This window comes from Euphorbia lathyris, chromosome 1 (genome assembly GCF_963576675.1).
Source record: "Euphorbia lathyris chromosome 1, ddEupLath1.1, whole genome shotgun sequence".
In the NCBI taxonomy this organism is placed as follows: Eukaryota; Viridiplantae; Streptophyta; class Magnoliopsida; order Malpighiales; family Euphorbiaceae; genus Euphorbia; species Euphorbia lathyris.
This window is the reverse complement of record NC_088910.1, coordinates 31,264,758-31,290,114: the sequence shown is the minus strand read 5'-3', so window position 1 is coordinate 31,290,114 and position 25,357 is coordinate 31,264,758. Positions and strand designations below refer to the sequence as shown.

General features: G+C 36.7%; 2 protein-coding genes across 2 annotated transcripts; one reads left to right on the top strand and one right to left on the bottom strand.

Moving 5' to 3' along the window:
- Nucleotides 1-7,133: 7,133 nt before the first annotated feature.
- Nucleotides 7,134-10,745, bottom strand: LOC136217557 (protein DYAD-like). The gene is made up of 7 exons (XM_066004139.1): nucleotides 10,605-10,745; nucleotides 9,814-10,472; nucleotides 8,528-8,911; nucleotides 8,144-8,264; nucleotides 7,980-8,063; nucleotides 7,277-7,861; nucleotides 7,134-7,220 (listed from the first exon to the last, which is right to left on the bottom strand). Exons 1-7 carry the CDS (start codon nucleotides 10,743-10,745, stop codon nucleotides 7,134-7,136), a joined length of 2,061 nt encoding a protein of 686 aa, XP_065860211.1.
- Nucleotides 10,746-14,268: 3,523 nt separating this feature from the next.
- LOC136217549 (protein DYAD-like) lies at nucleotides 14,269-17,138 on the top strand. Its single transcript, XM_066004126.1, has 7 exons — nucleotides 14,269-14,409; nucleotides 14,541-15,205; nucleotides 15,305-15,688; nucleotides 15,878-15,995; nucleotides 16,077-16,160; nucleotides 16,327-16,886; nucleotides 16,943-17,138. The coding sequence occupies exons 1-7, from the start codon at nucleotides 14,269-14,271 to the stop codon at nucleotides 17,136-17,138; spliced, it is 2,148 nt and encodes a 715-aa protein (XP_065860198.1).
- The last annotated feature ends 8,219 nt before the right edge of the window (nucleotides 17,139-25,357 follow it).

Below are 25,357 nucleotides of genomic sequence, written 5' to 3'. Positions count from 1 at the left end.
CCAAATTTCATAGAAAAACAAGGAGAAACAAAGGAATGTGTAGCACCAGGATCAATCAAAACTCTAGCATCAAATGAACATACATAAATGGTACCTATCACCACTGCATTAGATGCCTGAGCATTCTGCTGTGTCAGAGCAAAAGCTCTAGACTGACCTCGACCTGCTGTTGCATGATTAGGAGCTGAATTGGGACCTCGACCACCCTGACCTCGACCTCCTGAACTCTGGCCTCTACCACCATACTGAGAAGATGGTTGAGTACCGATAAAAGGAGTAGAAACCGTATCCTGCCCCACAGCTGGTGTTGTGTTACTGCTTGGGCAATCCTTTCTTTTATGTCCCACCTGACCACAACCAAAACAAGCCCCAGTTGCTCGATGGCACAGAGAGTTACCATGGAATTTACCGCAAAGCTGGCAGGTATGGAATGTTGATCTAGAGGAACTTTGACTATTCTGAGTACCAGTGGACTGAGCTCTCTGACCATATCTCTGATTATTCTTGGAGTATTGCCCCCCTTGACCAGGTAAGGAATGGGACCCATGAGATACTGAATAGTTACTTCCCCTACTATGTTGACCACTCTGGTTGTCATATCGAGCACGTTTGTTCTGATCACGAGCCCTATGCTGATCATCAAACATCTCCATCTGCCTGGATCGATCCACCACCTCCTCAAAGCTAGACAATCGTAGAGGAGCAATTCGATCTAATAGTCTGTCCCGAAGTCCCCTTTCAAACCTCCTTGCCTTCCTCTCCTCAGTTGGAATAAGATGCTCACCAAAACGAGCAAGTCGAGTGAATTTCATTTCATATTCACTCACAGTCATACCACCCTGTTTCAGCACTTCAAACTCTAAAGCTTTAGCTTCCTTAACACTAGGAGGAAGGAACCTCTCTAAGAAAGAATCACGGAACTGTGGCCAAAGGAAAGCGTTATCAAGTCCATTCCCTCTCTTGGAAAGATACCAACTATGTGCCACTCCTTGTAACTGATTCCCTGCTAACAATACCATCCTAGCACTGGTGCATCCCAAGACCTCATAACATCTGTCCATAGCATCCAGAAAATCCATAGGATCTGTTACAGAATCCTCACCCAAAAACTTTGAGGGTTGTAACCTCAAGAAGTCACTGAGATCCTGTAATTGAGCTCTATCATTAGGTATAGCAGATCCTGTAGTTCTTGGTTGTCTGTTTTCACCTACCACATTTGTTAGTCTTTCAACTGCTTGAAAGACCCCTTGCAATCCAGCAGCCAAATCAGTGTTAGATATTTGAGCAGGCTGAGAGGCTGAAGCTGTACGAGTGGGCTGAGATGACCCTCCAGCTGGTTGGAATATTGGTTCAGATGCTGGAGATGCTCTTCCAATAGGGTGTGAAGCTCCCCCATCAAGCTGGGATGAATTCTCAACAGTCACCCTACTCCTAGTACTAACATTAACCGTATTCTTGCCTCTTTTTCTTCCTTTAGGAGGCATGATTACCTATCCATGCAGCAAAATTAGACACTTTAGCAACGAGGTACTGAAAATGAGTAAATAGGAAGACCCAGATAGATATGTAAGATAAGGAATACGAACAGAACATGTGAATCCTATACCGTAAGTCTATAAGAACCTAAACCTGTCTCTGATACCACCTTTGTCACGACCCAAACCAGGCCATGACCGGTGCATAAATTAAGTAATCTTTAATCTATGCTAGCCTTAATTCTGAACTAATAGAAATTCCAAAATTTACTAACAGAATATCAAAATCATCTCAATTACATCAATAACCTTAAAAGAATCAACTATTCAAGTCAAAACTTAATAATCAAAAGTCTCCAAAAATAAGATAGAGCTAAATCATTAAGCGGTCTCCTTCAACATCCATCCAAGGGTTACCTCACGAACAGGGACCTTAATCTGAAAAATAAATATTCAACGTGGTATGAGATTTTCGTCTATACGAGCGAAAACCTCAGTGAGTAGTAGCTACAGCACACAACAGAAAGGGAAACAGGCAGGCAAGCTGATACTTTTAAATCATGACAAATATAGTTCAAAATATAGTATTTCGAAATCAGTTAAACTAAAGGGGGCAATATAAGATAATCAATTCCAAAATGCTGACAATCAATTGTCAAACATAAAACTGAAACCTCTAAAAATATCAAATATTAGTATAATCAGAAAATAAGACAAAAGCTTAAAAACACATGGTACAGTGTAACAGAGTGGTGATACTGCACACCACCAGGGCCAGATAAATGGTAAGCGCTACCAATAACAGATACAGATAACAGATAATCGCCTTCACCGATCTTATGCATGATTCTAATGCTGACACAACTGACGACAAACTGACAACTGACAACCTGACTCAAAGACAAATGCAAGGACCTAATGTTATGAAGATCGGTGAGAGGCCAGATAACAGATACAGATATACTGAGCACTTGTACCAGTTTGAAAACATATAGTATACATATATAAATCAGAAAAGCATAATTGATTGAACGAATTATCAGATTTCTAAAACAAAAGTAATAACTACGATAAATCGCGTATCAGAAAGTACAGATCATATCAAATCAAATTTTAATAATTTCAGAGCAACTGATAATAAAACAAATCAAATATAAAGGCCTGTTCCCAGAAGATACGCTCTAATACTAAGGATATTTAGTAAACATAAGATTCAAGATATACGTTTTTATGAAGGAAAATATACAGTCAAATGCTAATTTTTGATAAACCGTTTTTCAGTCTGATATTTCAATCAAATAGGATCATATACTATAATTACCACTCACCTGAAACTTAAGCTGATGTCAAATCCCGACAGCTCGTCTCTCAATCGACGGGGTGAATATCAGAATTTCCTATTGGTTCAATAACAATGGAGAATGAGCAAACTAATTTTAATCATATCTAAACTAACGGGGACAATTAACACATTAGGGGAGAATTAATTAAACTATAAAGAATCAACTAATTAAGAAAAAGTCGACTAATATTAGCTACTGCTAACATTCGAAAAAAAAAATAAGATTAATCTTAGCTACTCCTAAACTAGCACTAATAATATGAAAACAAATTTCAAAATTTGATAATCCGCAACACCCACCTCTCAATTTAAAACCCAAAATAAGTTTGAAATGAAACTCTTTTGAATTGACATAGAAACCTTGTACAGAAAAGACAAATTTGCTTCCATTAATTTATATAAATTGTCAAACCATGTTGGAGGTTACAAAGATTGTAAAATAAGATGAAATCCCCAAAAATTCATACCCTCAAATATATAATATAATAAATTATATGGAATCATGATAGCAAGGACAAGACAAGGAAAAAAATTGGATTACAATCATAAATAATTGTCTCTGTTCTCAATGTGGAGAGGTGATTTGGGGAAAAACAATTTGCCAACCACTTTATCCATCATAGCATACGAAATTGAAGAGTAAAATATTGATTTAAGAATGATGAACTTACTCAAACGATTGATGAACAGTAGTAGGTAGAATAGATCAAGACAGATTTTGACTTCGACAGTAAAAAAAATGGATTGACGGCGGCTCTTCAAGGAATATTGGAGAAATTGTTTTCTTTTAGAAGGAGGCTAGGTTTTCAAAGGCAAGGGATAATAACTTAAATTTAGGGATTTAAAATATAGTTATAATATAATTAAAATAATTATAATCCTATAATTCATTAATAGCTACTATGAAATAAATATATATATATATTTTTTTTTTTTTGACAAAACCGAAAATACTATCAATCCAATACCTATATAGTGAGAATGATATATATAAATATTATTTAGGTTAGGGTCATTACAAGGAAGAAGAAGAAGAAGAAGAAAAAAAGGAGAGAGAAGAGAGAGAAAGAAGAAGGAAAATAAAAAATGGAAAAGAGATGGAAAATATGGTATTTTTTATTTTTTATTTTTAATTTTGGGGTTTATTTGTGATAATTAGATAATTAGGGGGGTTAATTTATAAAATAAATAAATATAAAGACCAACTTAGCTCTTTTCTTTTTGAATTTTAACACCGTTAGTCAATTTAGCCTCTGTTTGTTAACGGCTTGTAACACTGCAACGTCCATGTCCAAAAGTTTTAATTTTTGTATCCCGATATAGGTTATAATATATATATCTTTTGGAGTGTTGACTATCGGTATATATGAGGTATAAATTAAAAAATTAAATTAAAAGTATAAAAAGTAACTAAAAGTAAATTAAAAAATTAAAAAAGGTATAAGAAATTTGAGTAAATTTTATAAAAAGGTATAAATTAAAAGTATCAAAAGTAACTAAATATATTTTATAATTACGTTACATATTATTTTATTATCATTATCTATAATTGTGACAAGTAAATGGACACATGTCCATTGATATGACCATTCTATATTTTATTATCTAAAATGTCACTTTTTCATGATAAGAAAGAAAAAAACAAATGTTGTTTATGTAGATATATATCTTAAAACGAGGTAAGGTAAAAAAACAGAGGTAGGTAGATATATACCTATATATAAGAGAAAGAAAGGAGGGTCCAAGGAGAGAGGGAGGGAAACGAAGTAGAAGAAAAGAAAATGTGAGGTAGATTAAGTACACATGTTACATAAGATTGGGTTATCATATACATTGAATTAGAACAAAATTAATACAAGTCAGAGGTATAATATTTGGTGTATTGTGTGAAGTTTCCGTGGACGGGTTAGTGGTACGAGAAATGCTTGTATAATGTGTTAAGTTTTACGCTCGTCATAAGAGGTAATCTTATTTTCTCTTTAATACGGTTTTAATTAGACAGTTATATATTAAAATAAACTGTTCTTTAGAGGTTTCGGTACCGGAAGAAATAGACGTTAGCCAATTATTAAATTGTTCGAATTTGAATTTTTATAGGTTCAGGAATATTCAAAGAAATTGAATAAAATTAGTATGGATAGACTCGTAGCAGTGTCACGAGTCTAACTGAATATTCGGTCAGAATTAACGATATCAGTTTAAATGGTCAAAATTCGAATATTTATAGATTCAGACAATTACAACGAATTTGAGGATTAAAAATTAGTACGAATTGACTTATGATAATATAATGGGTCTAACGGTATATTTGGTCTAAATTAACTATACCGGTTTAGTGATATCCATAACTATTCTGGTGACAAATAAAAATAAGTCGCATAAAAGTATGTGGTTTAATATTTAATTTTAAACTATTTATATAATATTTAAGTGGTTTTGAATACGTTAGATTAAATGGTTTAAAATATATTCTTTAAATATTTATATATTTTGTTATTTTGGTTATTGGAAGAATAATTGTTTATTATCAGGGTATTTTGAAAATGGGTTGGAAAATGAATTTGATTATATTATGAGAATTGTTTTTGGATTTAGAAAGTTGAACTGTTTTGGGGATTGAGAAAGCTGATTCGATTATTGTTAGTATTTCTGTGATTTGGATTGAAATCCAAATATGATTTTATGTTGTGATAGTTTGAAAGAAAGATAAAATGGTTTTTCAATCTAGGATTGCCCGGGGTAGGGTTATAAATGTAAGACCATACCTAATGGCGGTATGGTCAGAGTGCACGGCTGGTAGTCCTAACTGTTAGGCAAGGAACGAGATATAAATGAGATATCTCGATTATTGATATTGTTGATGTTATGAGAAACTACACGGGTGGAATTCGAGGATTGACACATACAAATTTTGTATTACCTTTGACAATGCTTGATGATTTGAAATATAATATTTTACGTTTGTTTTATTACGAGTTGGTTCGTTAAAACGATTTATTTGCTTATGAGGTGGTTTGATAAAACATTGATTTGATAAAACGTTTATTTGATTACAAATTGGTTTGATAAAACGTTTATTTGTTCATGAGCTGGTTTGGTACAACGTTTATTTAATTTGATTCGTTTTGATAAAATGATATATATAGTATAAAGTGAAATGTATAAATAAATTATTACCGTGTCAATTAACGCGTCAATAAGTTAAAACGAGTTAATAAGTTAAGAGAACTACCTAAAATAGGTAGAACTACGTGGCTTTGATTCCCGATTTAAAGATTACAAGACGTTCGGGATACGTAGGAAGCTTGGTAGAATTATCAAGTCCAAGCCAAATAATAAAATAAAACTTTAGGTAGTTCGAATAAATTATTATCTATTAGAATATAAGTTTGGTTTTTAGACTGCTAGAAGTACGTTATCATGTTTTCCGTTCATACCCGATGCTGTTTAAGGTCGGGTGTGACAAACACATACCTCTGTTTGCAAAAAAAAAAAAAAAAACCACAGGTTCGAGTTTGTAAAACGTGTAAACCACATGCATTTTTTTTTGTACTTATCCCTTATATTTATTATAATTATATTACATTTATATTTATTAAAAAAAATACTATCAATAATTACATGTGTTATTATTAAAAAAACACTATCAATGATAATTATATGTGTTACCTACATTATATTATACAAATAAAAACATAGTAGTAAATAATATCTGACGAGTTTCTAACGAGAATGTTGATAAACTATAAAAAAAAAATGCATAAAACATAGTAAGGCATCCTTTCAAAAAAAACATAGTGGTAAATGTTGCCCAAATACTTGTTACCACTGCACTAGGAATTTCGCGAAATATTTGATAAAGTATGTTTTTTTTTTTTTTTTTTTTTGAAATAATGTGATAAAGTAACTAAGTATCTAAAATTAATAAATTAAATGTTTATTGATTTTTATCTTGTTTGATTATATACTTAATTTAAATTTTAATGTGAACATGTCACTTTAGTACAGTACAAGAAGAGAGAATTGAAATACCATCATTCACAGTATAATCACTTTTTATATATGCCAAAAATGATATGGAACAGTATAATAATTCGTATATATATTATTCACAACTCATATATATGTTTTTCCCACTTTGGGTAATCGAGGCACATAATAAATTGAGCATATTCTTATGAGAAGAGACCATATATGCTACTAGAGTTTAATCTTCTATATGATTAAAAAAAACGAACTTAATAAAATTGAATTAATGCCAGTTTAGATTTATTACCCAAGTTTGCTTTAGAAGTAGCAAAGCCTCTGGTAAGTCCCTACTCCTGCTGCTGCTGATCACAGTACTTGATCACTTCCTTTCCTTGATCATCTTCCTCCCACTCCTCCTGGCTCATTTCTTTCTTCTCTGTTCCCAACTGTACAAAATCAGGCATATTATCAGATGAAGGAGAATAACCACTAAAGGGAAAGAAGTAAAGCTGAGATTTTTACAACATACACATGCTATGGCACCATGGTTTCTTCTTTGGTAAGTGACAGGAAGGATGGAATTCTGACCAGGAAATTGAGATCCATTGTCGTTTTGATTGTTAGGGAATTCATTGAGGTTGATCATAGAGGTTTCGGTTGTGTTAGATTGACAACTTAGAGGAGAGGAGATTGGTCTCATTAAAGCTAATGGCTTCACTGGGGAAGTAGGAGATAGAAGGAGTTGGGGCTGTGTTGCCGTGGTGGATGAGACAGAAGGTGGTGTAGGGACTGAAAACAGGTCTTTAAACTGTACCACAACCTGAGGAGACGACATTGACCTGTTTGGCCACAAGAAAGTACCCTGTGGTTTGCATATCCTGAACCCACTTTTCAGCCTTTCTATTTTTGCAGCTTTTTCCTCCCTTGCCAATGTTTTTTTCTTCTGCTCTGCAGTTTCTTCTCTCTCTATTTCAGTGACTGTTGATGATGTTTCTAGTAATGCTATTAATGCAGCATCAGATGATTCAGTCCTGTTTGACTCTTCTAGTTTGGTTTTCATTTTCTCCTTTTCTTCCTTCAATATGGAAAATTCCTCAATGAACTAATGAATAATATAATATATGAATGCAATTAATTAACAAACAAACGCAACAATTCAGAATTGCTATTCAAGCATTAATGTTGGTTCATACCTCCATCCAACACAAAGATTGTGAAATTTCAATCAATTGTTCTTCAATCTTAGTCTTCTTATTCATCAAATCAATATACATTTCCTGCAAAAGATGGGGGAAAGAAACTATTAAATTAATCAATTAAATAACTTGCAAGTCAATCTTTCAGAATTCAGATTTACCTTGAGTGGAGTTACAAAGCTGTCATGCTCTATGCTGCAACAGGTAATAGAAGAAATAGGAGTAGCAACGATTGCTTCTTCTTCCTCGCTAATTTTCTTGGATACCAGCATCTCTAAGGTACTGTTCATCAAACAAATTAGATGAATTTTGTAATGCCAATTTCTGAGTTTCCCAACAAGTCAAAGGTTGAATGGATACAAGATATCAGCTAGCTATTTAGGTAAGCTAATCAGGCATAAATACACATCTTACAAATTCATTTCCTAGAATCAAGCTAATTTACATATTGAACAGAACCTCTCTAATATGGAATAGTAGAATATCCAACTAATTGAAATGAAAATATAAACATCATGGACAGGAAAACAAGAAAGGATAATTACTTTTTCAAATTAGAAATCTCTTCCTTGAGGCTCTTCAATTCCCTAGCACAAATAGGATCCTGAGTCGGGTTGTCACCAGGATGCCAACCAGAAGGTGGAGTCCAGTAAGTATCCTGAACCCCAGCTTCTCTTCTTATTTCAATCAAATCGGCTTTCTCAAGCCAATATTCCATTGCTCCTTCTGCATTGTGCCTCCTCCTAAACCTCTCTTCACCTCCTGGTGCCACCTTCCCAGCCATGTGCTTCAGCAAATGGTCCAGCAGACCTGTATCTCCAATTAGCTTCCTCGCCTCAGCTCTCAGCTCTGGCCTGAGAATGGGTCTCCCAAATATTGCACCTTTTTCTTTCATTATTTTCAACATGTTCACTTCAGCCAACTTATACCTTCATTTATAAATCCCAATTGCTTATCAAATTCAATTCCTAACCAATTTGGAAACATTAATTAAAGGCTAAAAGTGAAATCATTCAAATTGCTTACCCCTTGGCAGACCATCGATTAATGGAGTTCTTTTTTTAAGGACTCTTTCCTTTTTATGCTAGTAAACTACAATGTGACCATCTATCATTCAAATTGCCTATGACCAATATCAGAGTAAGAGTATACAGAGTGAAATTGACAGAACAAATTCTGAGTGAGAAATTAAAAACTGATATGAGGACGCAACAGATTGGATATTAGAATAGAACCCATCATCTTGGCGAACTGAGGTGGAAATATAATCAAATGCACATAAAATTATCAATCTTTCAGCAGAAACTAAACTTAGTAAGAGAATAAGAATAGTGACATTAACATAACTTACTGATGTAGTAAGGATAATGTGAGTGAAACAGAACACATATCAGAATTTTCATGTAAAGAAAGTACTACCAGAATCTGTTTGAGGGGAATTTGGAATCAGAAACAGTAAGGAGCGGCTTATTAGCACACAATTTGTTAATTACAGAATAATATCAACACTGTGTGCAAATAAGAGGCAGGATTACATAGTAAACAAAACTAAGAACATAAACAGAACAACCCAAAAGCAATAATGAAACTAATAGTTGAGAGTCACAGATTGTGCATTCCTGAGATATGAGAGTCCTTATAAGTTCCAGGTGACTTAAGAGCATAAGCTAAAGTAACTCAAATTAGGAGAAGTAACTAATTATCAGCATATTTGCAGAAAGGGACTTGAGATCAGCAGAAACGAATAACAATCAAATTCAATTCCTAACCAATTTGGAAACATTCATTAAAGAATTAAAGGCTAAAATTGAAATCATTCAAATTGCTCTACCTCTCAGCAGACCATCTATCAATGGAGTTTTTAAGCACTTTTTTCTTTTTATTCTTGTAAACTACAATGTGATTCTTATTTTCTCGTTTTGGTCTTTTCTTCTTCTGAATGACCTTGCAAGACCGCTGTAGTTGCTTTCTTTTGCTGTTTTTTCTAGTTTCGGGATCGTCAATTTCTTCCTCCACTGCGTTCTCTTCTTCCTCATCCTCTTCCTCTTCTTCTTCTCCTTCCTCTTCTTCGATTTCTTCTTTGCCAGCTTTAACGTTACATGATATAACCGATTTGCACTTGTGCCTAGCCAAGTACCTGACATGCCGGCGCTGGCCCCATTTAACCGTTCCGGTATTCTCGAGTTCAGACAGGCAACCGTTCTTCGAGACAACATTACTTCCAGACCTAGAAATAGAAACGGAGCTGGTTGACAGTCTCTGCGCAGAAATCGAAGGAACCACCCAGAAATGCCACAAATTCTTCTTCTGAGTAATTTCCTGGTCAGAAATTCTCCGGTAGAGAGCTTCCGCTGCAATTTCTGATCCGACAGTGTATTTCTCGTCCAGTAACGGAAGCTTAGTAGTGGAGTTAGTTTCACTAATGTAGTCCTTGAGAGAGTAAATGCTAGGAAATCTCAAGGAAACTCTCATTCTCGTCTTCTCATTCACCTAAAAGCAGAATCATTAAGAACTTGAATCGCACATATATAAAAACGACAGTAGCATAAATGTTGATTTGAATAAAATAGAAGCAAGTAAACAAAGCCAAGAAATAGTAATGAATCAAAATAACAAAATCACCATAACAATACGGATTGAGTTGAGTTGATCAGGCGATTTAGGAGGAAGCTTAGAGTGATCGATTTCGTAGAAGGAACCGATATAAATATGATCGGCAGGATCATCAGTCTGACTTTGAGCATGAAGAAGAAACTCAGACATAGTAGTAGTAGTTTTCAGTGAGGGAAAAATGCAGAACGATGGAAGTAGAAAAAGAAAAAGAAAAACACAAAGATTTGAAATCGGAGAAGGAAAAGTGAGGATGAAGAAGTGCAATTCTACTACTGATTTCTTCCTTTTTGTGATTAAATCACTACTTTCTTACCTCTGCACATATATATTGCAGGCATTTTATTGCGAATTGCTATAACGGAAAGCAAAACAATCATAAGATATGCTTTTTGATTTATATATGTATATATGCATGCATGCACAGCTAGCTGCACATACATGGCATGGCATGACATGGCATTGTGTCCCCTGATGATGGTTTCAGAGATTGTTTGTGAGGGAGGCGCGTGAGACATTACAATACAAATACCAGAATCAGTTAGTTTAGTAGTAATTCTTTTTTTACTATTAGGGAAGCTTAGAGAGAGACGCGTGGATTGAGTTGAAAAAGGAGTATTTTGAAACAGAAACAGAAACACATACACTTCCTCTTTTACAATTTGGTTTCCAAAAATTTAAATTGCAAAAGAAACCCAGTAAGAATTAAAGTTAATGAAAATCACCGTGGTAATTTAATTTTTTTCTTTTACATTTATGATGCGAAAACATTAATATTGAACGTTTGTCAAGAGTAATTTTTTTTGAAAATACTTTTGTTTTATACTTTTTTGTAACATTTTAAGGATTGTAAATTCTTTCCTATATGTACTTGTAGTTTTCGGTATTACTACATAATAGGAATAATACAGGCAAAACAGTGAGTTTTGCAAACTATGGAAAGATCACTAAACAGTGAATTTAGTAACCACTAATTTGAGGTATAGTTAGAGGGAATATATATATATAGGAGAGAGAAACTATTGTAATTCAATTTTTTCATCCTTTAGACTCTATGTTCTTTTAAGTTTCTCTCGTAATCGAACCGAGTTTTGCCTATTCAGGTTTATCTCGTCAGAAAATTGACGAATCCGAATTTGGGTTTAATATTCTGTTCGTGAGCTGTTTGTAAGCTTATTAACGAGCTCGTGAGGAGCTCATTAATTCAGTTCATGAACTTCGGTTGTGAACAACTCATTAATCATGTTCATTAACTGTATTGATTTGAAATTTGCTTAACACAAAACTATATAGTTTTAAAACCTATAAAATTAAATTTTACACAAAACTAAATTGTTTTATATTTCTCCCTTTATAGAAATATTATTATTAAAAAAAATCGAACCAAGTTTGCTCAGAAGCATGTTCATGAACAATATAATTGAGCTTATTCATGAACCTATAATTGAGCTTGCTTGCGAGCTTTCGAGCCGAGTTTCATCATGCTCAATTCCAGGTCGTTTATAAATCGAACTGAACACGGCCGAGCTTTTCTCGAGCCGAACACTGAACCACTCATAAGCGGCTCGAGTCATTTACAACCATACTCTCTAGTTAGAATTTGTTCTTCCTTCATTCACTAGTTTAGTGGATTTCAATTTGTTCAATCTTGATATTTGAACAGAGTTTAGTGGCTCGGTTCGTAAACGAGTCAAGCTTGAGCAAGCCAAAGTTTGGCTCGAAAGCTCGCGAGCAGGCTCGATTATAACATTTATGAACAAATTTTAGTTATGTAGAAAACTATATAGTTTTGTGTTAGTTCACAAATATCTAAACTTAACATTATTTCATTTGCTATTCGATAAGTTCGTTCACAAACATAATAAATGAGTAATAGACGAACTATTTGTAAGCATCTTGTTTATTTATTCACGAACTTTGCTTGTGAGCTTGTTTATATACACAATTAAAGAGTTATTTGCGAGCAAACTTTATAAATATAATTAACAATTTACTCACAAACAATTCATGGTTAGATAATTTTCTTAATGAACCAATCCAAAAGAGGATTTTGGACTCGAAACAAGCTCGAAGCTCGGCTCAAGCTCGTTGAACAAGCCAAAGCTCAGCTCGGGCTCGGCTCGTTAATTTTATAGCAAGCTCGGCTCGAGCTCGAGCTCGTTAATTTTATAGCGAGCCGAGCTTGAACAGGCCAAAGCTCGACTCGATTACAGTCCTATTCACAATGTCGTGAATCATCCATCTCGATTATAAATACATCATGACAACTAATTTGTTTTTTCACAAAAATAAATCTTTCAATTAACAAATTGGACATTGGCTTTTCAAATTGCTTAGGAGGCATTATTTAGAGGTTTTTCATTGAGGAAGTTCGAAAGACGTTCACTTTCCAAAGAAGTTAATCATGATAAAGCATGCATATTTTTTTGTATCCCGTACTTTGTCACGCCCGTTACTAAAACAAGTTATTGTAACGAGTTTACTAACATCTCTATTTGTAGCAGTCCCACCCATTATTTGAACTCTCATTTGTTTCCCGTTATTCCTTTCATTAATCACTTCTTAAGGAAGTAATGGCTCAAAGAGATAATGGAGTTTGAGGATGACATGTTAATCTTTAATTCGTTTTGGTCAATTATTAGATTTTTCGAGAATAAAGATTATTAATTGAAAGAAATTTTTGCAATCTATGATTTTTTAAAAGATAAATCCGTGCAAAACATTAGAAAGAGAAAATAGAGTTTCCCGCCACACAAAAAAAAAAACTTGTTCTGAAACTTGATTTAATTAAACGTATTATTATAAATTCTGCCAAACTTAAAAGTTTAAGCCCAAAATTAATATTGAAAACTAATTGTACAATTTTGTCACAAAAAAAATTCAGAAGTGTGACAAGATTTTTTCTCTCAGACTTCCCAAATTACTTTTAACAATGGATCAATCTTAAAGTTTTCACAACATAGAACGTGAAAGAAAAAATATTTAAATTACGGTGCTGGTTTTTATAACTTCAACTCATTGTGGATGTTACTTTCAAAAAAAAAAAAAAAAAAAAACTCATTGCGGGTGTTTTGTCAATTAAATTTTTTGAAAAAACAAATTCTGAAGAAGATTATATGTGTTTCTGTTGCAAAATGCTTCCTCACCACTGACACAGTACTCTTCGTTTAAGCTTTAAGGATTCAAATTTTTTTGTCAACCCACGCGCCTCTGTACAAAGCATTACTACTAAACTAACTGATTCTGGTATTTGTAATGTGTCACGCGCCTCCCTCACCAACAATCTCTGAATACTAAACCAAGCATCAGGGGACACAGATTTGGGTATTTAATCATTATAAACCGCATGATCCCAAATCATATCAATGTCGCCATGCCATGCCATGTATGTGCAGCTGTGCATGCATACAATTACATATACATATCAAAAAGCGTATCTTATAATTGTTTTGCTTTCCGTTATATCAATATGCAATGCCTGCGATATATACGTGCAGAGGTAAGAAAGTAGTGATTTAATCGCAAAAAGGCAGAAATCAAGAGCTTATATATAATTAGTAGAATTTCACTTCTTCATCCTCACTTTTCCTTCTCTGATTTCAATTTCTTTGTGTTTTTTTGTCTTCTTCTTCTACTTCCATCGTTTTTCATTTTTCCCTCACTGAAAGGTACTACTATGTCTGAGTTTCTTCTTCACGCTCAAAGTCAGACTGATGATCCTGCTGATCATATTTATGTCGGTTCCTACTACGAAATTGATCACTCTAAGCTTCCTCCTAAATCGCCTGATCAACTCAACTCAATCCGTATTGTTATGGTGATTTTGTTATTTTGATTCACTTGCTTTCTTTACTTGCTTTTATTTTATTCAAATCAACACTTATGCTACTGTCATTTATATATGTGCGATTCGAGTTTTTTATGGTTCTGTTCTGGTTCTGCTTTCAGGTGAATGAGAAGACGAGAATGAGAGTTTCCCTGAGATTTTCTAGCATTTACTCTCTCAAGGACTACATTAGTGAAACTAACTCCACTACTAAGCTTCCGTTACTGGACGAGAAATACACTATCGGATCAGAAATTGCAGCGGAAGCACTCTACCGGAGAATTTCTGACCAGGAAATTACTCAGAAGAAGAATTTGTGGCATTTCTGGGTGGTTCCTTCGGTTTCAGCTCAGAGACTGTCAACCAGCTCCGTTTCTATTTCTAGGTCTAGAAGTAATATTGCCCCGAAGAAAGGGTGCCTGTCCGAACTCGAGGATACCGGAGCGATAAAATGGGGCCAGCGCCGGCATGTCAGGTACTTGGCTAGGCACAAATGCAAATCGGTTATATCATGTAATGTAACAGCTGCTGGCAAAGAAGAAATTGACGATGAAGAGGAAGAAAGAGAAGAAGAGGAAGACGATGAGGAAGAAGAGAACGCAGTGGAGGAAGAAATTGACGATCCCGAAACTAGAAAAAACAGCAAAAGAAAGCAACTACAGCGGTCTTGCAAGGCCATTCAGAAGAATAAAAGACCAAAACGAGAGAATAAGAATGACGTTGTAGTTTACAAGCATAAAAAGAAAAAAGTGCTTAAAAACTCCATTGATAGATGGTCTGCTGAGAGGTAAAGCAATTTGAATGATTTCACTTTTAGCCTTCAATTAATGTTTCCAAACTGGTTAGGAATTGAATTTTGATAAGCAATTGTGATTTATAAATGAAGGTATAAGCTGGCTGAAGTGAACATGTTGAAAATAATGAAAGAACAACATGCAGTATTCGGGAGACCAATTCTCAGGCCAGAGCTGAGAGCTGAGGCGAGGAAGCTAATTGGAGATACAGGTCTGCTGGATCATTTGCTGAAGCACATGGCTGGGAAGGTGGCACCAGGAGGTGAAGAGAGGTTTAGGAGGAGGCACAATGCAGAAGGAGCAATGGAATATTGGCTTGAGAAAGCCGATTTGGTTGAAATAAGAAGAGAAGCTGGGGTTCAGGATTCTTACTGGACTCCACCGCCTGGTTGGCATCCTGGTGATAACCCGACTAGGGATCCTATTTGTGCCAGGGAATTCAAGAGCCTCAAGGAAGAGATTTCTAATTTGAAAAAGTAATTATCCATGAAGTTTATATTCCATATTAGAGAGATTCTATGAAATTAATCAAATAGGTCTGTGTATTTATGCTTGATTAGCTTACCTAAATAGCTAGCTGATATCTTGTATCCATTCAACCTTTGACTTGTTGGGAAACACAGAAATTAGCATGACAAAATTCATCTATTTTGTTTGATGAACAGGAACTTGGATATGCTGATATCCAAGAAAAATGAGGAAGAAGAAGCAATTGTGGCTACTCCTATTTCTTCTATTAGTGGATGCAGCATAGAGCATGATAGCTTTGTAATTCCACTCAAGGTAAATCTTGATACTGAAGATGGACCTACAAGTTATTCAATTGATTAATTTAATAATTCTTTTCCCCCGTTTCTTTTGCAGGAAATGTATATTGATTTGATGAATAAGAAGACTAAGATTGAAGAACAGTTGTTAGAAATTTCACAATCTTTGTGTTGTATGGAGGTTTGGAAGCACGATTATGCATTAAATACTCTTATCTTCTGTTCTAATCAAAGATTATGGACTAATATTAATGCTTGGATAGTAATTATGAATTGTTTGTTTGTTGGTTAATTGCTTTCGTATATTATATTGTTAACTAATTACTCGAGGATTTTCCATATTAAAGGAAGAAAGGGAGAAGTTAAAAGCCAAACTAGAAGAGCCAAACAGGACTGAATCATCTGATGCTGCATTAATAGCATTATCAGAAACAGCATCAACAGCAATTGAAATAGAGAGAGAAGAAGCTGCACAGCAGAATAAAAAAGCATTGGCAAGGGAGGAAAGAGCTGCAGAAATAGAAAGGCTGAAAAGTGGATTCAGGATATGCAAACCACAGGGTAGTTTCTTGTGGCCAAACAGGTCACTCTCGTCTCCGCAGCTTGTGGTCCACTTTGAAGACCTGTTTTCAGTCCCTACACCACCTTCTGTCTCATCCACCACAGCAACACAACCCCAACCCCAACTCCTTCCATCTCCTACTTCCCCAGTGAAGCCATTAGCTGTAATGAGACCAGTCTCCTCTCCTCTCAGTTCCCAGTCAAACACAAGCGAAAGCTCTATGATCAACCTCAATGAATTCCCTAGCAATCAAAACGACAATGGGACTCAATCTCCTGGTCAGAATTCCAGCTTTCCTGTCACTTATCAAAGAAGAAACCATGGTTCCATAGCATGTGTATGTTGTAAAAATCTCAGCTTTACTTCTTTCTCTTTAGTGGTTATTCTCCTTCATCTGATAATATGCCTGATTTTGTACAGTTGGAAACTGAGAAAAAAGATATGAGCCAATGGAAGGAAGGTGATCAAGGAGAGGAAGTGATCAAGTACTGTGATCAGCAGCAGCAGGGTTGCTGCTCCACCTCTTCAACATCACCATGCTTGCCAACAGAAAGGGGCACAACTCTTCCACATCCTCCTGCTTGCCAACAGGAGTAGGGACTTGGATAGGCTCTTGCTACTTCTAAATCAAATTTGGGTAATAAATCTAAACTGGCATTAATTCAACCATCTTATCTGGAAGTTCGTTTTTTTTGTTTCTCAAAATCATACGTAAGATTAATCTCTAGTAGCATATATAGTCTCCTCTTATATGAATTTGGTCAATTGATTATGGGTCTCAGTTACCCAATGTGGCAAAAAGAGGACAGGGTATGATAGGATATATATGAATTGCGAATAATATATATACGGATCATAATACTGTTTCATATCAGTTTTACATATATATATAAAAATTGATTATATTATGAATGATGGTATTTCAATTCTCTCTTCTTAGCTGGTAATTGATTACCTATGAAGTTAATAGCGTCTTTCTAACAGAATTACATGTTCACAACTTACTAATTTGGTCATCAATGGGTTAATGAAACCAAAAATAAAAGATCAGGAGCTTAATATATCCAAATAAAAAATCAAGGGCTTAATGAATAAAAAAATAAAAAATCAGGAGCTTAATGATGCTTTTTGCCTTTAATTGATCAGACCATGTAATTAAGAAATGGAGAGACAAATATTAAATGCATATTGTTGAAATTTGTTATTATCGTATTTGAAGAAGTTCGGATTTATTCCTAACGTACGAAATGATATAAATTTACTCTCCACGTTTTCAGTAAGATTATTCCTACTTAATTGAAAATTTGAACGAACTAGTTTGGCAATTATATGACTATCATATCGGACATTCACAAACAAGTTTGTTGCAATTTTGTACATTTTTGTTAGTTATTTATAACTATATTAGTAACACATGGGCATTTTAAAGGCTTTACTAGTTTTATGGTGTGATTAAATTGAAAAGCCTCTAGAGTTGGTGGAGTTGTAATCTCAACCATTAATTACAACATTAATGGATGAGATTTAATTGATATATTTTAATATTTAATTAGTCATTTATTGATCAATCAAATCTCATCCATTCATTTTGTAATTAATGGTTGAGATGTATATAACTTCACCAACTCTAGAGGATTTCAACTCTAGAGGATCTCTAGCCGATTAAATTATATGTGGAAGACTTAGTTGTTTAACATTGTAGCGGATGTTTTTTATAACATGGTAGTAATATAATAACTATTTTACTTTCAATAAAAAATATAATATTATTGATAAAAGCTCTATTTTCATCCTCAATAAATTTCCAAAATATTCAAATGAATATTCTTTCATCCGAAATTAAATTTGAGGATATCTAGGTAATTATCATAATATTCTAGAGTTTTCATTAGTATTTCATTTTAATCAAAATAGAATTTTATTGATATAAGTCTTATTTCCATTATCGGGGATTCCAAAAATGTCAACATGATATTCTTTCCATTGGAGCATACTCTGATACTTAGATAATGATCATAATCTTCTAAGTTTTCATCAGTATAATCGACATTTCCGTCAGTGATTATCGAAACAAAGTAAGAAATATACAAAATTTCAGCATATTCTTCGAAATATGGGGATAATCAACTATAAATACTTGCACTTTATTTTTTTTTCAACCTTTTTTTAAATACATCCAAAACATGTCGGGAATGTATTTTTTTTAACTAATTTTTTTTTATAAATTTTACACCGAAAACAAATCTTACAAATAATTCAATGTATAAATTTTACAATCAAAACAAACAAATAATTCAAATATACTACAAAAATAAATTTATAAATTTTACACCCAACACAAATTTTACACCTGATTTTCTTTTATAAATACTTAGTCTCCATGGCTCTTAGTGAACAATGAACAAACAAAATTGATAAACACATTTTAAATTGAATCATTACAAAAGAATTCTAGAGACAATGGAGCCCCCTAACATTTGAGTCCCTACCCCCTAACTTCTTTTATTACAATTCTCATGATGCGAAGTATTACGAGAACAATGGTTAAAAGTTTGTTCATCCACATTATTCATGGAAGTAAATCAAAGTGTGATAACTTGCTGGATCCGTTTTGATATTCTTTGCTGGAGTTACCTGCAAAACAAAACCGGAGACAGGATCTCCGGGAAAACTCTCCGACGATCAAGTCAGTTTTTGTAAAAATGAGTCTATAATTTAGCAATAGCTTTGTGGGAAAAAATGTGAACGTACCTCCCCCCTTATTCTTAAGGCCTTTTATAAGTGTTTTTTGGGTAACCGCCGAGAGCGGTTACTCCTTAGTGGGCCACGTTCTGAGGGCGGTTACCCCTTTTTAGGCCATGTCCCTTTCGTGGCTTTCATGGCAACGAACGTGGTTCTGAGTGGGAGTCTTGACGCTCCGTTTAGGAATTCGGGGCGGTTTACTCGCTGCGCCCGCTTCCTTCATTCGGGTCCCGTCCAATCTTAGCCCATGGGGCTTTAATATGGGCTGGGCTTGCGAAATGAATATAACCCGTTTTGGGCTTTGCGGGTTATCACATGCCTCCCCCTTGGTCTAGCAAGAGCCCTTTTAGGGTCTTTTTATAGGGGACGCTTCGTCTTTGTCGAGAAGCGTTCTGTAGAGGTATATTATTGCTTTGTCCTTCGCTTTCAAATATCTTGTGTTCATTGTAACCGCATATTTCTATTCGCCCATTTTTATTTGTGAGACGTGTTATATGCAGATTATCAATTTCGCTGAGGGCATTCTCCGAAGGGATGCAGAGCGAGCCAAGGAGTTGGAAAGTCTTGGTACGGAATTGGCGACTCAGAAGTCGCTTTATGATGATGTCCAAGGGAAGGTGAAGGTCCTAGAGGGCACCTGTCAGAAGGCCGTGGGCGAGAAGGAGGAGGCCCTTAAATCCCTTCAGGCCAAGTCCGATGAACTGCAAAAAGCCCTCGACGACCTAGCTGCTTTCAAGGAGGCCCAAAAGAAGAGGGTTGAGGAGATTTTGGCTGAAGATGGCGCCCGCATCTACTGGTATGGGGAGCGGATTCATGCCGCTTATGAGCACGGGCATCAGGGTCTAGTACTTAACCGCCCCAAAGTTCCCATCCCTGAAAAGGATTTAACTGGGGAGTGGGATAAGCTGGAAGCCGAGGATGCTGATATGGATGAGGTACTCTTCTTAGATTGGAAGAGTCTTCAGGATCCTCCGATTAGCTGCGAGATCCCTATTCAGCCCGCGGAAGGAGAGGCACCCCAAGCCGTTTCTCAACCTGTGCAAGAGGTACCTCTCGCCGAAGAGGTTACTGAAGCGGTTACTGATTCAAGGGTTGAGGATTCGCTTGAAGTAGATCCTCCTACCGGAAGAGATGAGGGAGTCGCCGCAGTCCAGGAGGGCATTAGGGGCGAAGGAGAGGAAGCTGTAGCATAGCTTAACTTATATTTGGACTTTTGTATGTAAAAACCATGTAACAAACCGCTCTGATATATATATTTTCTTTCGGTTGTTGCTTTTCATATGTGTGTGATTGTCACTTTTTTGCGCCAACTATCGGGGAATCAAATTAATGAGTCACACTATGAAACTTTGGGAGCGAGTGATCGACCAAAGGCTAAGGAGGACGGTGAAGATCTCGGAAAACCAGTTTGGCTTTATGCCGGGAAGATCAACTATGGAAGCCATCCATCTAATGAGACAATTAATGGAGCACTATCGAAATAAGAAGAAAGACTTGCATATGGTTTTCATTGACTTGGAGAAAGCATATGATAAGGTACCAAGGGAAGTACTTTGGTGGGCCTTGATAAGGAAAGGCATTTCGCGGAAATATATTGACATCATAAAGGACATGTATGAGGGAGTATGCACGAGTGTACGTACTACTGTTGGGAAGACTGAAGAGTTTCCTATTACGATTGGAGTGCATCAAGGTTCCGCACTAAGCCCATTTCTTTTTACCATCGTTATGGATGAACTAACAAGTTCACTTCAAGATGGTATACCATGGTGCATGCTGTTTGCAGATGATATCATGTTGGTTGATGAGACGAAAGAAGTAGTGGAGAGGAAGTTGGAACTATGGAGACAAACTCTAGAATCTAGAGGCTTTAAGTTGAGTCGAAGTAAGATAAAATATTTGGAGTGTAAGTTTAGCAGCCGTAGGAGTAGGGAGGCAGGGACAATCACCCTAGATGGGAGAGTTGTTCAGGCCTCGGATTGCTTCCGGTATTTAGGATCTATTATCCAAACGGATGGAGAAGTAGATGGAGATGTTGCTCATAGGATTAAAGCTGGTTGGTCGAAGTGGAAGAGTGCTACGGGTTTCCTTTGTGATCCCGGCATGCCTAATAGATTGAAGGAAAAATTCTACCGGACGGCAATTAGACCAGCATTGTTATATGGTACGGAGTGTTGGGCAGTGAAACACTGCCACATCCATAAGATGTCGGTGGTGGAGATGCGTATGTTGAGATGGATGTGTGGTCATACGAGAAAGGACCGGGTGCGTAATGAAATAATTAGGACAAAAGTAGGGGTCACATCTATTGAGAATAAAATGAGAGAAAACCGACTAAGGTGGTTTGGCCATGTGAGACGTAGAGCGCTTGATGCGCCGGTTAGGAGAACCGAAGAGTGGCAAAGGGATGTAGTGGTGAGGGGTAGGGGAAGACCTAAGCAAACTTGGAGGAGGGTGATCGAGAGTGATATGAGTTTACTGGGAATTGAGGAAAATATGGTAGTGGATAGGACGGATTGGAGGGAGCGAATATGTGTCGCTGACACGACTTGACTTTCACGGTTTTATATGATGGTTCATGTTAGCCGACCCCGAATCATTTCGGGACTAAGGCTTTGTTGTTGTTGTTTTTGTATATGTGCCCTTTGTCCTTTTGCCGACTCCATATTTGTGTTTCTTCATAGCTAGGGTGGCCAGACCCTTTTTGCAATTTTGAGTACTCGTTTATTCGCTTAATTTTATGCCTTAACTTATAATTCTTCTTTCGAAAATAATCATAAGTTTTGATCATAAGGTTTTGCGAGTGATGCGTAATCATGCATCCGCCTTTCTTTAACAGGTAACACATTTATGTGTTTTTGATTTTAACCCTAAGGTTTTTTGCGAGTGATGCGTAATCAAGCATCCGCCTTTCTTTAACAGGCAACACATTTATGTGTTTTTGATTTTAACCCTAAGGTTTTTTGCGAGTGATGCGCAATCAAGCATCCGCCTTTCTTTAACAGGCAACACATTTATGTGTTTTTGATTTTAACCCTAAGGTTTTTTTGCGAGTGATGCGTAATCATGCATCCGCCTTTCTTTAACAGGCAACACATTTATGTGTTTTTGATTTTAACCCTAAGGTTTTTTGCGAGTGATGCGTAATCATGCATCCGCCTTTCTTTAAGAGGCAACACATTTATGTGTTTTTGTAAAGAATCCGCATTTTGTTGTATCATACTGAGTGAATGTAATAACTTTTATTGATGACGAGAAAAAGTTTATTACATATGTACACCAATTGTGCGGGATCGAAGCCTCATTAAAACCTTTTATCAGAAAACCCAGTGGGAAAAACTCATAAAAGGAAAAAGAGTACTCGTCATTTCCTCGAACTACTCGGCCTTTCTATATAGGCGTAGATTCTCTAGATTCCAGGTGCGCGGGAGCTTCTTTCCACCCATTTCTTCTATTTCGAAAGTGGCCGGTCCCATCTTCTTGGATACTTTGTATGGCCCGATCCAGTTGACGCCTAGCTTGCCTTTGCCATCTCTAGACTGTATTTTATCTGCTTTTTTCAAGACCAAGTCGTTTTCGTTGATCATTACTTTTCGCACTCTTCTGTCATGGTATTTCTTGATTCTATTGCGGTACATTGCCATTCGCATGTAAGCTTTTTCTCTTCGTTCCTCCACAGAATCCAAAGCATCTCTGATGTTGATAGGATTTTGTGTGTCGCAATAATAAATTGTCCGATCTGTGGGCGACTTGATTTCAACAGGTAGGACTGCTTCGGCTCCATAAACTAGCGAGAAAGGTGTTTCGCCTGTTGCTGCCTTTACAGAGGTTCTGTATGCCCACAACATATGGGGTATCTCATCCGCCCAACCTGTTTTTTTGTCACCTAGCCGCTTCTTGATGCCTTGAACCATGGCCCTGTTGGTAACCTCCGTCATACCATTTGATTGGGGATGGTTTACAGAAGAAAAATGATTCTTGATTCCCATGCTTTCGCAGTATGTTTTGAACTTGGCACAGTTGAACTGGGTGCCATTGTCGGTTATAAGCTTCTGCGGGATCCCAAATCGCATGATAATGTTCTCTCATAAGAACTCGATCATTCGCTCAGGTGTTTGTGCGGTTACTGCCTCCGCTTCTACCCATTTGCTGAAGTGGTCCACTGCGACTATCAAATACTTCCTTTTCTTTGTTGTTTCTGGGAATGGACCCACTATATCAATTCCCCATGTTGCGAATGGCCACGCCGTCATTATAGTGATTTGTTCAGCTCCGGGAACATGCTTTTCATTCGCATGGATTTGACAGTTGTGACATTCCGCAACCATCTTCTGGGAATCTTCCACCACCTTGGGCCAGTAGTATCCCATCAGTTTGACCTTTCTTGCCAATGCCGCCGAAGCTTCGTGCGCGCCACGAATTCCTTCGTGTAGTTCTCGCAGCACATAGTCTCCTTCATTGCGACTAACGCATTTCAACCATGGACATGTGTACGATTTCCGATACAAAGTTCCATCCCGCATTGAGTATCGTGCCGACTGCCCAATTATTTTTCTGGCTAAGCTCTTATCAACCGGCAAATCTTTCTGCTCCAGATATTGACGGATTGGCATCTGCCAATCTTCATCGTCTTCCAGTTCCTCGATGATCATAATCTGATCAACCTCAAATGCTGGTGCCGATTTTATTTCCAAACTGCATGCTTTTTGACTCCATGGTTCTCTACTTGCCGCTGCTTTTGCCAATTCGTCAGCTTTTGCATTTTGGCCTCGTGGAACATGCACCATCTCCCAAACGACTCCCTTGTGCGTTAACTCTTGTGTCAATCGGTTGACCACCTGATGGTATTTTACTAGCTCCTCCTGTTTCACCAGATAATTTTTTGTGATCTGGTTTATCATGAGTTTGGAATCGCTGTAGATTACCACTCTTTCTGGGGTGAGTTCATTGAGCAACCTCAATCCACATATCATAGCCTCGTATTCTGCGGCATTATTGGTAGTTTTGAAAGTTAATTTTGCTGCATAGTACAGGCGGATAACCTCCGGACCTTTGATGACGATTCCTAGCCCAGCTCCGTCTGCAGATAAGGCCCCATCTGTGTACATGCTCCACTCTTCTTTTTGTGCCTTTGGACATTCATCATCATCCCAGGTGAATTCGTTCACGAAGTCGGCGAGCACTTGGCTCTTTAGCGCTGTTCTTCCTTCATAGCGGATATCGAATTCGCCCAGGCGAATTGACCATTCCATCAACCGGCCGGATGCGTCAGGTTTCTGCAGTACCTTTCGCATTGGGATGCCAGTTCTCACAATGACAGTATGCGCCTGAAAATATGGTTTCAATCTAGTCGCCGTGGTTATCACCGCGAGGGCCATTTTGTCCAACTTCGAATACCGGAGTTCTGCGTCCTTCAAGACTTTGCTCACGTAGTATACTGGATATTGTTGCCCTTCTTCTTCTCGCACCATCACAGTGCATATCGCCATGCTGGTGACGGATACATAAAGAAACAGATCTTCTCCGTCTTCCGGCCTGCTCATTAAGGGCGGATAACATAGTAATCGCTTTATCCCCTCAAATGCTTCTTGACAATCCGGCGTCCATTCAAAGGACTTGGATTTTTTGATGGCATTGTAGAAAGGTAGACATCGCCTAGCTGAGCATGATATGAATCGCCCTAATGCCACCAACCGCCCGTTCAGTCTCTGTACTTCCCTTATGTTCCTTGGCGTCTTCATCTCCATTACTGCTTTAACCTTCTCAGGATTCGCCTCAACCCCTTTGCCGCTAACAATGAAACCCAGGAACTTTCCCGCTCTTGCTCCGAATGTGCATTTCTCTGGGTTCAATTTGAGGCCATATTTGATCAACACTTCTAGGATTTCTTTGATATCCCGCGGGTGGTCTTGCATTTTCTTGCTTTTGATGATCATGTCATCAACATAGATCGAGAAGTTCTCGCCGGATTTGTCTGAAAATATCTTGTTCATCATCCTTTGGTATGTTGCTCCCGCGTTTTTCAATCCAAAGGGCATCACCTTGAAGCAATAAGTCACCTGGTGAGTTATGAA